At 41.5% G+C, this 16,570-nt stretch overlaps 1 protein-coding gene across 1 annotated transcript; it reads left to right on the top strand.

Moving 5' to 3' along the window:
* The first annotated feature begins 234 nt into the window (after window positions 1–234).
* Window positions 235–13,973, top strand: ppwd1 (peptidylprolyl isomerase domain and WD repeat containing 1). Its single transcript, XM_084324791.1, has 11 exons — window positions 235–420; window positions 1,086–1,188; window positions 2,891–2,994; window positions 3,194–3,314; window positions 3,669–4,113; window positions 5,197–5,387; window positions 6,467–6,656; window positions 7,740–7,921; window positions 9,134–9,215; window positions 12,218–12,400; window positions 13,752–13,973. Exons 1-11 carry the CDS (start codon window positions 240–242, stop codon window positions 13,893–13,895), a joined length of 1,926 nt encoding a protein of 641 aa, XP_084180917.1. The 5' UTR covers window positions 235–239; the 3' UTR covers window positions 13,896–13,973.
* Window positions 13,974–16,570: the final 2,597 nt, after the last annotated feature.

Genomic DNA, 16,570 nt, shown 5'->3' with positions numbered 1-16,570 from the left:
TCAATATTCTGCAGGCTCTGGATTTGCACCTCTTACTCCTTGCAGACCTACAAAGTACAAAGGAGGCAACATTATTAATTAATAGCAACTTCACTTGCACCCTGATGCGGTGCCACTGTCTCTGGTTGTCCTCTAGAGGGCGGTGTAGTTTTGAGCAAAGAGCTTCGCTCACCCGCCCGACGCCGCCAATCGACGTACGGTAGCCGAGAAGGAACAACACGGAAGATAGATTGGCCATCATGGCGGCTGTTGAAAGTAATGTGGACGTGAAGCGCAAACTGGACAACATTGAGGATGAAGCTGGTAATGTGGACTTGAAGCGCAAACTGGATAATGTTGTTGAAGACGAAGCTGGTGAGGCTGAAGAATGGGTCGGTCCCATGCCGAGCGAAGCTGCTCCACAGGGCAAGAAACGGAGAGGTAGGTTCTGGACTCTGGTTCACCGAGCAGTTAGCTCTCTAACGGTAACGTTACCCCTCCGACACCTCGACTACAACAAACACAACAACAGTAACAGTAAAGTGCAATAGTATAGTAATATACAATGTACATGAGATTTAACTGGGTATAAAATAGATGAATTAGTACTACTGAGTAATAGGACTTTAGATGTGGGACCCTGATGTAAACAAGACGAAAGAGTCTTTCTCTGGTCTGCATCCCCTTAACAATTGTGTGTATTGAGCTGTACTGTATTGTACCCATTCTGCAATCTGTTAATAAAGTTTTCATTCAATCAATCAATGTATGTACAAAGTTGTAGTATTAATATGTACAGTGATACAGCAGGTATAAAGACACTGGTAGTAAGTCATACTGGCCAGCAGTGTAACTAGTATGAGTAGGTAAGGCCTGTACATGGTGTATATACTACTGTATACTATATATATATATAGTATCTACAGATATGTAAAAAGGATTATGCAGGTATGTACAGACAGATGTGGATAGATATGAATAAATCTATATATACGACGGTATATATACTAGAGAAGTATTGTACATGCTATCATGCAGTTATATATGTATGAGTTATATGGTCGTATATATATTCAAATGACACGTTGTGTGTTTTCCCTGCCCAGTATTGGAGTATGAAAGTCTTTACATGGAAAACCTGCCATCAGCTGCCATGTATGAACGAAGCTACATGCATAGAGACGTCATCACACATATTGTTTGCTCCAAGTAAGTGTTCCACATCATGCACTGAGAGGCTGAGTGTGCTTTGGTCTCTCTTCTTCAAGTCAAGGGTTCCTTTATTAATATATGTAATATAATAATAGAACAAAGTGCAAGTAGTAATGATAATAGTGATAACAGTAGTAGTGAACAGTCGTGAGTGGCAGGATTTAGACAGTAGTAATAATAGTGATGATGGTACAACATGGTCCAAACCGTAGTAACACACTGCACCAGAGTCTGTGCAGTGTTTATTATTAAGAGTCAGATAGTTCTAACAGTGTTTATTATTAAGAGTCAGATAGTCCTAACAGTGTTTATTAATAACACTTTGAGAGCCCACCACGTGATAACACGTGTTATCAGCCAGCCCCCTGAATGCCCACCACGACAATTAGTGTGTGATTTTTTTTATTAGTGCTCTGAATTCATATTTCATCAACGGAGTCTCCCGTTGGTAAACCAGCCCCATCAGGAGCTCAGATGTGAAAAAACCGCCCCTATCGTCTCCCAGATGGTAATGCACCCTTTTGGAATGGACTCAATGAAAATGGATGAGAAAAGAAAAATCCGGAATCCACATTTTACTTCTCAGGCATGTACCCAGAGCCGATCGGATTCATTGTGGACCATCAGAACAGCGTGGAATGTGTGTTTACAGTATGTAGCGTTGGATCAATAAAAGCGATCAATTTTTGGAATGGCGATCAGGAATTGGAATGATCGTTTTGAATAACATCTGATCTCAGGTAAGGAATCTATTTTACCAGTCTTAGGATAATCAGACCTGTTTTCACGGAGATATAAGCTTTTCCCCTATATGTGTGGCTGTGCGAGCAATCAGGAACAGGAAGAGAATCGATTTTCAGCTCGCGGCCCCAGCGTGCATACGTACACATATACTATCGATAATCTAGCGTTTATTTGAAAACGATTCATAAATAGGCAGAAAAATTACAACGTTCTAGAATATTCCAGTACAGGGCATTTATCACGGAATCTTTTTATTTTCCTTGAAAACGAGGGCTTTTCAAAATGCTATAAAACGGAAATGAACCGATAAAAAAACAATCCGCTTCGACAATGTTGACTGGAAAATGAGTCATTGATAAGCGACGGGCAGATTAGACACATAGCCATAATTTAAAACATAGATTAGGCGTTATTAACGCTAACATTGAAGTGGATGCTGGGCATTCAAGCACTAAATCGTGCGCCCCCTGCTGGCACTGAAAGTGTTAAGAGTCAGATAGTCGGGGAGCTCCAGTAGCTCACCGCATATCTCGGCGCTATTTCTGCGTCTGGGAAAACCGTGCTGCGTCACGGATCTGGGGGACTCGAGTTCGATTCCCGGACCCGCCGTCATTTCCCAGAATGTCTTCCCCTGATCTATATCCCGTTTCAACCTATATCTGTCGGTCATGCTTGACCAGAAAAGCGATAAACGCTAAAAAATAAAGTAAAAAAAAAAAATAGTCAGATAGTCCTAACAGTGTTTATTATTAAGAGTCAGATAGTCCTAACAGTGTTTAGTAAGAGTCAGTTAGTCCTAAGAGTGTTTATTATCAAGAGTCAGACCGTCCTAACGGTTCTCAAGTTTTCCAGCCATTGGCTCTCTACTCCAGGTTTCCAGTATAGCATCCAGGTTCTTCCTCGTCTTGACCCAAGCTTTGTCACCATCTGATGAGAATCAATATTTTCTACTCAGGACAGACTTCATCATCACAGCCAGTCAGGACGGCCACGTCAAGTTCTGGAAGAAGAGGGAGGACCTTGGAATCGAGTTCGTCAAGCATTTCCGAAGTCACCTTGGTATGAAGTCCCATCACGTAGATAAACAGAATTTAATTGAACCGATCAGGTACGCAAGTCTTGTGTCTGTGAGTTCCAGAACATCTTAAAGTGTAAGAGGACTGATTCACGTTAAGATGCTTTCTGCTGTTGGGCAGGTCATGGGGTCAAAGGAGATCATCGTTGTTTATGCTTGATATTTTTTTTGTCTTCTCTGCAGCTGTGATTGAGTGCATCGCCGTCAGCGCTGATGGGGCGATCTTCTGTTCCGTTGGCGACGACCAGGCCATGAAAGTGTTTGACGTGGTCAACTTTGACATGATAAACATGTTGAAGCTTGGGTGAGTTGAAATAATTTCTCTGTGTCGCAAAGTAAAGGGTCTAGACATAAGATATGGTGCGACAGTGGCTCAGGAGGTAAAGCAGTCGTCTGGTAATCGGTAGGTTCCCGGTTCGATTCCCGCTCCTCCCGGGCAGCGTGTCGAAGTGTCCTTGAGCGAGACAGTTAACCCCCTAATGGCTCCCGATGAGCAGGTTGGCTCCTTGTATGGTTGCCTTTACCGTCGGTGTGTGAATGTCCAAGTGAATGGGTGAATGTGAGGAACAAAAAACATTTACAAGATTTATAAGATAGATGTTTGACGCAAGATACCGTGTTTATTATGGTCTAATCTGTAATGATCTCTGATCTGTAGGTTTCATCCAGGCCAGTGTGAATGGATCTATAACCCTGGGGATGCCATCTACACGGTGGCCTGCTCGGAGAAATCCACCGGGAAGATCTTTGTGTACGACGGACGAGGGGACAACGAGCCGCTCCACACCTTCGACAAGATGCATTCCTCGCCGCTGTCCCAGATCCGCCTGAATCCCAAGTTCAGGATCATCGTTTCTGCCGACAAAACGGGAATGCTGGAATATTGGACCGGCCTCCCAAACGAATTCAAGTTCCCCAAATACGTTTGGAAGTACAAAACGGACACAGACTTGTATGAATTCGCAAAACACAAAACGTATCCCACCAGCTTGGCGTTCTCTCCCGACGGCAGGAAAATGGCCACCATCGCCACCGACCGGAAAGTCAGGGTCTTCCGTTTCCTGACGGGGAAACTGATGAGGGTCTTTGATGAATCGTTAACGGTAAGTTCCAAGAGGTCTTTTACACTATATATATATATTTATATAGTAGTATATATATATTTATTCTTACTGTATATGTCTATCCACAATCTGTCCGTAATATATACCTGCATATAATCCATTTTACATATCTGTGATACTATATCTGTACATATCCCTTACCTACTCTTACTAGTTATGCTGCTGGCCAGTATGACTTACTACCATACTGTCTTTATACCTGTATCACTGTTCCATATTTAATTTGTATTTGTTCCGTTCATAGCAATACACAGCTCCACAAAAGCACAACAGCATAATTTCATAATAAAAGGCACATTTCATGACTTTTTTTTTAATTTATTTCTTTATTTTACCTGCCCCTTACTCAAAACAATAAATAAACAATAGAAATAGATGGTCTGTCAATTACGCATATTTAACAAGTAATAGGTACTACTTACAGTAACATGAAATCTTTTTTTATAATAAAAAAAAATAAAAAGGGGTCATAGGGAAAGCTATTACCCTTCAACACGACAAAGGGTTAACCCGTTCACTACCACACTACAGAAGAGTAACCTTTCTGTAGTGAAAGGTTAACCTTCTGTAGTGTGGTAGTGAAAGGGTTAATACTACATCTGATTAGCGCTATTACTCGTCAGTAGGGATGCTCGATATTGGCTTTTTTACCGATACCGATATTCCGATATTGTCCAACTCTTAATTTCCGATACGATACCGATACCGATATCAACCGATACCGATATATGCAGGGTTTCCCCCCAAAAAAACGGAATAATTTCAGGTAACTAATAATTTCACTGGATGCATTCAAAAGGCTTTCTAAATGTAAGCATTATCTGTGCAAAATATGATCATTAAAAAAGTTAAAATTAACATTACATATCTCTTGTTGTTGAATTAAACCAACATGCATACTTTTGACAATAAATAAAATAAGAATTGGTTCTTACTTGCTTGCCTGGGTAAATAAAGGTTAAATAAATGTAAAAAAAATATAATATCGGACATCCCTACTCGTCAGTGTACTTGTACATGTGCTGTTATATGATGACGGTACGTTTGAATCTCTTGTGCCAGATGTTCACGGAGCTGCAGCAGATGAGGCAGCAGCTGCCCGACATGGAGTTCGGCCGGCGCATGGCGGTGGACCGGGAGCTGGAGAAGGTGGACGGGATCCGTCTCACTAACATCGTCTTTGACGAGACGGGCCACTTCGTCCTCTACGGGACCCTGCTGGGCATCAAGGTCATCAACATAGAGACCAACAGGTAACACCCTGACGGCTACTGAGATAAGATGGTCCTCTATTCCAGTGGTTCCCAAAGTCGGGGTCGCGACCCAAAGGTGGGAGGGCCGCGAGATGATTTCCAAAGAAATTTTGTCAGGCCACTGAAGTTAGAAGCAGGCCAGGACAGTGTTTCTAGTTGTATTCTAAAATTCTATTCTATTGTATTCTAAAATGTGACTATATGGTTTTATATTAACTTAATAAATAAACAAAAACGAAAAATCTACTTATTTCAACGAACATTTCAAACTAAATAACAGATTATGCACATAAAACGCTTAAAACAACCGAAGCAACAATAGTATTTTAATGAGGCTATTATTATTATCATTATTATTTTGCAACAAGTTAGCCCTCTCATAAATAGCACATATAAATGAATAACTAACTTGAACTAACTTAATAGGATTGAAGTGATATTTGGCTTAAAAAATCGGTCGCCTGGCAAAAAAAAATTAAAAGAAAAGCCTGACGATGTGCATTGGGCCGCGGCTCTCTGACGCCTTATTTTCTGGGTCCCGGCCTGAAAAGTTTGGGAACCCCTGCTCTATTCTATTGATCCCCTCGGGGGGAAATTTGTGTGTCATAACAGCATGGGGAGGGGAGGTACAGGTATGGGCAGGGTAATGGTAGAAGACATAAACATAATATAATATACAGCAATATAATTAGATCTGAATATAGAAATATGAGAAAAATAAACGGTGTAAACAATATAATTAACTCTGAATATAAAAATATGACAAAAAACAAAGGTGCAGATGAGGGTCTGTCTGCCCCATTGGTTATATTATACGTTACAATAAATGTAGGCAATAAAGAATTTAAATCTGAATATATATATATACTATGAGTAAGCTGGCTGTTGGATGATTAATTAATATTAAATTAAATGTTTTGTATTCAAGTCAGTTTTTTGTGGGCCTACCAGGAGCTTGGTGTGTTTGCTCTAAGTGGTATTAAAAAGGTCTTAAAAAGTCTTCAATTTAACTTGTTGAAACTTGCAGATACCCTGTTAAATATATCTATATTTATTTCTGTCTTGGTCTGCCTTCCCAGGTGTGTGCGGATCCTAGGGAAGCTGGAGAACATCCGTCCGGTCCAGCTCTGCCTCTTCCAGGGCATTGCCAGGGCTTCCAAGGTGGCGCCCACTGTGGAGATGAAGGCGTCTGACAACCCTGCCTTGGACAACCTCGAGTCTGACCCCACTGTCCTCTGCACCGCCTTTAAGAAGAACCGCTTCTACATGGTAAAGGCCAAGATATGATTCAACGTCGGCTATCGCTGATATTTTGCGAGTGGGAGCTAGAGCGACTTCCACGTCGGTTCGACATTTGGGTTGCAGTACACCACCGAACCACTAGGTGGTTGTGTTGTGTTGCGCAAATGTCTATATTTTCAGACTTCCTCTGCCAGTCTTTCTTCGATCTGGTCCATGTTTGTAATGTAGTTCAGTGTTTCCCCTATATGAATTAGGACCGCCGCTGCTATGAACTAGACTACTAAAAAAAAGAAAAATTATAATATATATTTTTTTATCATTTCATTTGGGCTGTGGGGGGTGCTTAATGTAAAAGACTGACCTGAGGAAAAGGCTGCAGGGAGAAAGCACTGCAGTCTAGTCGATTTTGTGTTTTGAGCACAAAGTTCATCATAGATCTAGCCTCTTTATTTAGCTCTCAAAGTGCACCAGATTGATGCATTTAACTTTAAAATGTTATAAAAAAAAAATTAACACTGTAGTTAATCACGATCGATAATGGAACGTTCCGATCAAGCTCACGAGATGATAAATAATAAATACGGAAGTATGTCGGGCCCGGTCCAGGGCAGCGGCCAATCACAGCTCTGCGCTGTCCATGTCAGCTCGTGTCGATTTTGACGTGCGGTTACATTTTTGACCAGCTGCATGTAGTACCTTGGTCAGGGGAAATGACGGGAGTATATACCCAGCATGCATGTCTTCCGGTGTGGGAGGAAACCGGAGCACACACAGGAAACCCACGCAAACACGGGGTAGAAACATGCAAACTTCACACAGGGGTTTTGAACCCCTTCTTGTTGTGAGGCAACCGTGGTAACCACTGCACCACCGTGCCACCCATCAATCGATCTGTCTGTCCTGTTATTGTTAGTTATAGTCTATTGTATGTATTCCGTGACCCTTGCCCTACACCTGAAGTACTGTAAGTCCATGTGTCTGTGTTGGATTGGACTACACCACTTGTTCAGTTATGCCAGGGCTCTTGTGTTACCGAGACAAAAGTCCTTGTACTCCTGTGTTTGGTGGCAAAACAAAGTGATTTGAAAGTGAAAGTGATTTCTCTTCCAGTTCTCCAAGAGGGAGCCAGAGGACACCAAGAGCGCGGAATCGGACAGAGACATCTTCAACGAGAAGCCCTCCAAGGAGGAGGTGATGGCCGCCACGCAGGCCGAGGGGCCCAAGAGGGTGTCGGACAGCGCCATCATCCACACCACCATGGGAGACATCCACATCAAGCTGTTCCCCGTCGAGTAGGTTCTGTTCATGTTACTCATCCATCATCCACACCAAGCTGTTCCCCGTCCAGTGGGTTCTGTTCATGTAACTCATCCATCACCAAGCTGTTCCCCGTCCAGTAGGTTCTGTTCATGTAACTCATCCACATCAAGCTGTTCCCCGTCCAGTAGGTTCTGTTCATGTAACTCATCCATCACCAAGCTGTTCCCCGTCCAGTAGGTTCTGTTCATGTAACTCATCCACATCAAGCTGTTCCCCGTCGAGTAGGTTCTGTTCATGTAACTCATCCATCACCAAGCTGTTCCCCGTCCAGTAGGTTCTGTTCATGTAACTCATCCACCAAGCTGTTCCCCGTCGAGTAGGTTCTGTTCATGTAACTCATCCACATCAAGCTGTTCCCCGTCCAGTAGGTTCTGTTCATGTAACTCATCCACATCAAGCTGTTCCCCGTCCAGTAGGTTCTGTTCATGTAACTCATCCACATCAAGCTTTTCCCCGTCCCAGTAGGTTCTGTTCATGTTACTCATCCACCAAGCTGTTCCCCGTCCAGTAGGTTCTGCTAAGATCATGTTACTTATCCTTCAGGAATGGACTGTGTTGGATGTTGAAGGAAAGTCACTCGAGTGAAATCTCCCCTTGAGATCAAATACAACTCTGTGGTCTTTTAAACACAGGTTTATTGGCATAAACAGCTAAAAGTTACAAATAGATTAGGTTGGTCTCGGGTCCGGTCCTCTCTCTGCGTGAATACCCATGATCCTCTCTCTCCTGGCATAATATTCCTTTGGTTATCTCCTTTTCTGGTGCCTAATGTTCATCACATGTTTTATATATATATATAATATAATATAATACCAGCAATATTCCAGCTGCAATACACCCTTGTGTCGTTGCCTGGGATCAGGTGGTTGACATCTCTACTTCTAGGCCACACTGACATTTTAGATGAACCATTAACTTACCTTATGCTTTGGAGTAATAACTGTAAATGGTAAATGGTGCATTTATATAACTATTTTATCCAAAGCTCTTTACAATTTGTTCCTCACATTTGACCCATTCACTCGCGCAGTCACACACGGCGACGGCGGAGGCGACCGTGCAAGGAGCGGGAATCGAACCGAAAACCTTCCGATTACCTACCTCCTGAGTCACTGTAATAATAACTACTGGCTCATATTCATCTTGTCATGTTATTGATCATGTTTCTCTCTTATGTTTCCTAGATGTCCGAAAACAGTGGAGAACTTCTGCGTTCACAGCAGGAACGGTTACTTTAATGGCCACATATTCCACAGAGTCATCAAGGTCAGTTCATTCTGTGTATCTTTGTGACACTACAAACATTAGATTAGATTTGATTCAAATGTATTGTCATCATACAGCACAAGTATAGTACAGCGAAAATAAGTTTGGCATCTATTGCTTTTTATTATAGGTTCAAAACTATCTGGTATTAAACTGTGTGGGTATCAAACAAGAGACTGTCGGGCTTTAAAACTGTGTAGGACCCAGGGCCTAGAACTGCACCCTGAGAGGGAGGTTTGCCCTGGGTGGGAGGGTCAAAGTGGGTATAAAACAGGAGGGAAGCCTGTCAAGTTTTAAACTGTGGATAGTACCTGTCGTGGCTTCCACATCAATCAATCAGTCTTTCTATCAAGCCACTAGACGCTTTAAACAGACAGTTCTAACTTGTTCCTTTCTTTAAATTACTCACAGTTCGAAGTGTTGCTTGGCCTCCGATGGTTTCGATGATGTTGCGATGTGTTTGCTCAAAATAAAGTACCCAACATTTGCACATGCAACAAAGAAAATAGGCCTTTACAATATTAAAAAGAAATTAGGCAAACTCAAAGAAAATAACAAACAACTTAGCCGTATTCTTTCTTTCTTGATAATGATCACACAACTTAAAGGGTATCTGCACGATTTGTAAGTACGTGTGATACGGTACGGTACGTTTATGAAAGGGTATGAAAAGATATGAAACGATTAAAAACTGTTTCCCGACCGCGTCTCTCAACAGGTTGCCTTCATTGCGGCTTTAGCGCCAGGCGCCGTGGGATTTGTAGTACTTTATAGTGCGTTGACTACAGACTTCACAATTAAGTGGCTTTTCTTATAAAAATCTAAATACTGGTTCTAACAGTACCAAACAGAGAAGGTAAAGACGACTTTGAACTGTTGAACAGTAATCCAGAACTATTTTATTGCACTGTAAAATATATATATTTTTTTATCTATTCTATTCTACAATTTTATTGCACTGCACTATTTTACTCTGTCTATTTTATCTTACTCTTTTTATTATTGTCTATTTAAAACGGAATCAAACCATAAACAAGGTGGCCTGTTGGGATGTTAGATCCTAATGTAAAAAACTGTGATTTTATATGCCTGTCTTTTTTCTGTTGTGAAGCACTTTGAGCTGCAGTTTCTGTATGAAAGGTGCTATACAAATAAAGTTTATTATTATTATTATTATTATTATTATTATTATTATTATTATTATTATTATTATTATTATTATTATTATTATTATTATTATTATTATTATTATCCAACCAGAGAGAAAATGTAACAATAAAGTACAATAGTAATATACAACGTACATGTGATTAAACTGGGTATAAAATATATAAATGAGTACTAGCAAGTAACAGTGCTAATCAGATGTATGTACAGAGTTGTAGTATTAATATGTACAGTGATACAGGTATAAAGTAGGGCTGGGCGATATGACGATATTATATAAATATCGGGTACAGTTCATTAACGATACACTTTTTTTAACGTATCGTGGATATCGTGATGTTTTGCCCAAGAGGATTGTGTCGCGTCAATCTGGTCCACACCCGTTCAAACTTTTGAACAACGCTGCCCCCACACACACACTACTGCATCAAAGTTACTACTTATTATTAACAAAGGCATTCGTTTTGTGGCATTAACGTTATATAGTTACACGTTCAATAACATCAGCGTATTTACCCAAACATAGCAACGTCCGATGACGACATAGATAGCAAGCATTTTACTGTTCATATCTCAGCCCGTGCTGAGTTGTGCGTGCCCATTCTGCTGTCTGTTAATAACGTTTTCAATCAGACAGATGTATGGAAAGGCTTTTATTATAACATTTGTTGCAGTAAAATCATTATGCCTCGTTCATGCTGCGGTGCGCTGGTAATCACTCGTCGGCCGCGGGGAGCTGTTGTTGTTGTCGTTGAGCTGAGCTCTCGTCAAAATCAATGGCGGACAAAAGCGGAAGTAAAAAACGCATAGCGCTTGCCGATTGGTGCTAAGAACAGCAGGGCGGGTGCAAGCGGTGTGACGTAATTGGCAGACTCGACTGTCAATCAAAATTATTCTGTTGCCGGCTGAATGATTGAATGAATGAAAACGTTATTAACGATTGCAGAATGGGTACAATACAGTACAGCTCAATACAACAACAGTGGACTGGAGGATGAAGACCAGAAAAAGACTTTCGCCTTTTTTACATAAGGGTCCTACATTTTCAATTCATCAAAACATACAAATATACAGTAGTTTCATAAAAATGCTAAAATGCTATTGATTGATTTTAAAACTTTATTAACATATTGCAGAATGGGTACAGTACAGCTCAATACATACAATTGTTAAGGGGATGCAGACCAGAGAAAGACTTTCGTCTTGTTTACATCAGGGCCCCCCATTTTCAATTAATCATATTTCATATCTAAATCATATAATATCTCATTGCTAAATATATGCAATATATAATCTAATAATCCAATAATCTAAATCTAATATATAATATAAAAATGCTAAATGCATGGGTATTTTATTGTCTTTAATGTTAGCTTGCAAACTCAAATACTGTCTTGGTAAGCCTCATAATGAATTGTTTGGGGAAAAAAAGAAAAACATCGTGATGTGTATCATGTATCGCCGAAAGTTCAGAAAATATCGTGATATCATATTTAGGCCATATCGCCCAGCCCTAGTATAAAGACACTGGTAGTAAGTCATACTGGCCAGCAGCGTAACTAGTAAGAGTAGGTAAGGGATATGTTTAAGCATTACATCACACGCAGGAGTGGTTTGTGAACAATAAACCATGCCTAGGGGTGGTCGTTAGGCCCGAGGCGCATGTAGGCCGAAACATGTCTGTTTTTTAAAAAGATTTTTCTAAATAATGTAAGCCAATAAATAAAGGCTTTTTAAAAAATTGTAGAGCTGCCTTGGATCTCAACTTTTCTTATATATTCTTGTTTGTTTGAATAATATTATGATGATATAATATGTTATTGGTTTGTCTCCAGGGCTTCATGATCCAGACGGGCGACCCCACGGGCACAGGCATGGGGGGGGAGAGCATCTGGGGAGGAGAGTTTGAGGACGAGTTCCACGCCACGCTGAGACACGACCGGCCGTACACCCTCAGCATGGCCAACGGAGGCCCCGGCACCAACGGCGCCCAGTTTTTTGTCACCGTCGTGCCCACGGTGAGAGATGGTGCTGCCATCTGAGTCTCAACTAGGCGGTGGTCTGGAGGGGGGCTGAGTCTCAACTAGGGGGTGGTCTGGAGGGGGGCTGAGTCTCAGCTAGGAGGTGGTCTGGAGGGAGGGGGGCTGAGTCTCAGCTAGGAGGTGGTCTGGAGGGGGGCTGAGTCTCAACTAGGAGGTGGTCTGGAGGGGGGCTGAGTCTCAACTAGGAGGTGGTCGAGGGAGGGGGTCTGAGTCTCAACTAGGAGGTGGTCTGGAGGGGGGCTGAGTCTCAACTAGGAGGTGGTCTGGAGGGGGGCTGAGTCTCAACTAGGGGGTGGTCTGGAGGGAGGGGGGCTGAGTCTCAACTAGGGGGTGGTCTGGAGGGGGGCTGAGTCAACTAGGAGGTGGTCTGGAGGGGGGCTGAGTCTCAACTAGGAGGTGGTCTGGAGGGGGGCTGAGTCTCAACTAGGAGGTGGTCTGGAGGAGGGCTGAGTCTCAACTAGGAGGTGGTCTGGAGGGGGGGGGGGCTGAGTCTCAGCTAGGAGGTGGTCTGGAGGGGGGCTGAGTCTCAACTAGGAGGTGGTCTGGAGGGAGGGGGGCTGAGTCTCAACTAGGGGGTGGTCCAGAGGAGGGCTGAGTCTCAACTAGGAGGTGGTCTGGAGGGGGGCTGAGTCTCAACTAGGAGGTGGTCTGGAGGGGGGCTGAGTCTCAACTAGGAGGTGGTCTGGAGGGGGGCTGAGTCTCAACTAGGGGGTGGTCTGGAGGGGGGCTGAGTCTCAACTAGGGGGTGGTCTGGAGGGGGGCTGAGTCTCAACTAGGGGGTGGTCCAGAGGAGGGCTGTGTCCACGATGAGGCCTCAACTAAACAAAGTTGTTATAGAAAGCCATTTGCTGCAAATTCCCTGCAACTTAAAAACACAATTTCAATAAAATAGCAAACACAAGGGTAAGTTCCAAATAGGTTATTTATTTAAGTATAGTGTATACGGTTGCACAACAATAGCAATCACGTATTAGCCTACGGTATATTACTCCCTACAATACTAACATGTCTACTAATAATATGCACTCAAAACTGCAGCACCCAAGTTTCAGCACCGTTTGATGCACGTTGTTACTCGGCTGATAGAGTCGTACCCTTTCCTGTCGACTTGTCGTACAGAACTTGTAAGTCGCTTTCGATGAAAGCGTTCGGCTAAATTACTAAATGTAAACGTAAGCTGGCCCCCGAGTTTTCACTGCAAAAAGAAATCCCACACATGGTGCCGCTGTCGCGTTGTCATAGTGTGGCACGGTGTGCCCCTTTTACAGTTGATTGCATTCTATAATTATTTGCATTCATCGTCTCCGTCTGCTTCTCTCTTCCTCAGCCTTGGCTGGACAACAAGCACACGGTCTTCGGGAGAAGCGCCAAGGGCATGGAGGTCGTCCAGAGGATCTCCAACGTCAAGGTGAACCCCAAGACCGACAAGCCCTACGAGGACGTCAGCATCATCAACATCACCGTCAAGTGATCCCATCTCCCCTAGCCGTCTCGTCTCATACAATGATCTCTCAGTTTTTTTTTTACATAATAAAGTATTTTGACACAGTACGTTGTTCCGAGAACGCTTTTATGAGTCGTCCCAATGTGGCGCCGTTAGTAACCGTGGTTATAGATGGATGGATAATACGTCGAGCTGCTGCCCACGGGGTTAGTTTGTTTGTCCGGGCTGCTGGTTGAACAAACTACGACCATAAAACGTGTACTTGTCCCGTCACAAAGCCAAGTCTATAGCAGTGCGGCTGCATTAGATTAATTTCCAATGTGGAGGAGCGTGTGCTGTGCAGTACCTGAATGAATGATTTTTTATTTCAGTCTTCTTTTACAAAGCAATGTACAGTACAGTAGTAGGAAATGTATTTAAAAAACAAAAGAAAGAAAATTACCGAAAAGGTGTACGCTGAAGCAGAGGCTTATAATTGCCTACCCTTTTTACATTACATTAACACAAACATAATTCAGTACATAAGTTTGCAAAAGCAAAAGGTTACAAGAGTTTCATGGTTTTATATACAAAACGTATTTTTTATATATATTTTCTTGTCACGATTTTACTAGTTATAATAAAATATAATTAGGATAAGGTTTTATATTTATGTATCACCTTATATTTGAATAATTTCTAAAAATGTATGTATCGAACTACACGTTTTTTTATTCGTTGTCAGTTATTCCATAGTTTTACCCCTTTAACAGATATACGTACATCGACTTTTTATATTTGCGATATTGAAGTTTATACCGGCTCTCTAGTTTGGAACAACTCCTGAATGCAGCTTGGAAGTGAGTGGTTATGTGCTTTATACATTATTATTGCAGTGCTAAGATCAACCAGATCTTCCAATTTTAAGGTATTTGATTTAATAAAGAATGTGTTTGTTGGTTCATAGTAATCAGCTTGGTTCACAATTATGGCTTTCTTCTGTATTATGAAAATTGGGTTAATGTTTGTTTTGTTTTATACGTGTTTCCCAATTCTCGGGCTCATACAGAACCAAGCATTTCACTGTAGAGTACATGTACGTTATGTGACAAATAAAAACAAACTTGAACCTCCACACAGTACGTTATAGGAACTATGAGCGAACAGTACAATAGTTTGTTTAGAATATATAAAATGTTATGTAATATTGCAATGGTTTGATATTTTTCTTTTTATGTTTTTTTTTATATGATTTCCAGTTATGTTTCTCATCAATTGTTGTAACAAAAATGTACCTCAGGGCTGCATACGCTGCTCTACCTAGGAAATTAATTTAAAGCAGCCGCACTGCCAGACTTGGCCGTAAATACTTTACTATACATGATGTAGGACATCGCTGTATTCCACCGCACTGTTTAATACATTACTTTCTCATGCCCTATCTTACAATTTAGTCATTTAGCTTTTGTCCAAAGATTGAACAACAAGTCAGCAGGAGGGGCACATCTCTGGCAGATAAGGGTCAGTGGTGTTGTTCATCAAATATTGAGCTTGAGTGTTACACTCTTGAGTGCATAGTGGTATAGACATTAGCATGATAGGTATAGTAGCATAGTATTAGGGTACATAATAGTAAAGAAAAACAGTAGGGGTTAATTTTTTTCTGAACAGTCGCCCCCGAAGGCAACAAGCAAGTAACTAACCAGAAAATTAAGTTTGTCAGTTAATTTTATTTAACAGCATCACATTAATTATGAATGATTTTACAAAAGCCATTATCAAGTCCACTAATAATAAGGTGTGGAGGTGCACTGTGCTTCTAAATGTTTCAAAAACAACGTCAGAAATTAAAGATTTTCACAAATTGGAGATCTTTTAGAATCGGGGGGGGGGGGGGGGGGGGGATTTTCATACATGCATTTTCTTTTTACATAGATACAAGTAGTAAACATTACATAGCAATGAGGAATGAGAATTCAAACCAAACGATGGCTCCTCAATACACTTAACAGAAGACTTGGGCTGTCAGTGTTAGGTTAATGCTTGACTACGTTTCACATCTACATCGATAATGAAGTCCGTTAACTAAAAGGTTGTGTAACAAGTCGTCGTAACCACTCCAGACGGATAGCTAAGACAGGATTTAACAGAGAAGCTGGTCACGGTTAAAACACTAAATGGGTCTAACCTGGAGTCCACCAATAAACAGCAGATACGTTTCTTTGTTCGCTTCCAAACGTAAGTAAGATGTACTGAGGCATTAGACAAGTGCATCCTTTGCATTCTGCGTGCAAGACACTCCACCAGACAGAGGCAGAGCGGTCGCATAGAAACAAAACGTTCATACATTTCAACAACCCCCATCCCAACCATAAATAGGTCTTAAATCAGTAAACTGTATTGTAACAGAAATACTAGAAAACAAAATAATAGATCGACACAAACTCGAACTGGTGTGCCATTTCAAGACCAGCTGTGGCATTAAATAAATTCACACTCGAAACAAAAAATATAAACTTGTATACACAAGAAACTTGGGAGATGCTTAATTGTCCCTGTGGAGATGCCGGTTCCTATTGCTTATGTTAAGACATCAAGGCAGAATGAGAACAAATTCAGGATACTAGATGATGATTAGTATGTGTGAAGAAACCTTAAAAAAGGAGAGGATGTTGCCTACTGGTAGCAAGTCCTGTTGATACATATAATGTATATTTACTGTA

This window comes from Notolepis coatsorum (genome assembly GCF_963971535.1).
Source record: "Notolepis coatsorum genome assembly, chromosome: 11".
Lineage (NCBI taxonomy): Eukaryota > Metazoa > Chordata > Actinopteri > Aulopiformes > Paralepididae > Notolepis > Notolepis coatsorum.
Note: the sequence above shows the minus strand (reverse complement) of the source record. Positions and strands in the feature narration are given on the sequence as shown.

What these genes read in the sequence shown, in the direction of transcription:
- ppwd1 (XM_084324791.1), top strand. Translation starts at nt 240, where the DNA reads ATGGCGGCTGTTGAAAGTAATGTGGACGTGAAGCGCAAACTGGACAAC. An exon ending in ATAAACATGTTGAAGCTTGG is followed by an intron (nt 3,315 to 3,668) that starts GTGAGTTGAAAT and finishes TCTGATCTGTAG; the next exon opens with GTTTCATCCAGGCCAGTGTG. An exon ending in ATCAACATAGAGACCAACAG is followed by an intron (nt 5,388 to 6,466) that starts GTAACACCCTGA and finishes CTGCCTTCCCAG; the next exon opens with GTGTGTGCGGATCCTAGGGA.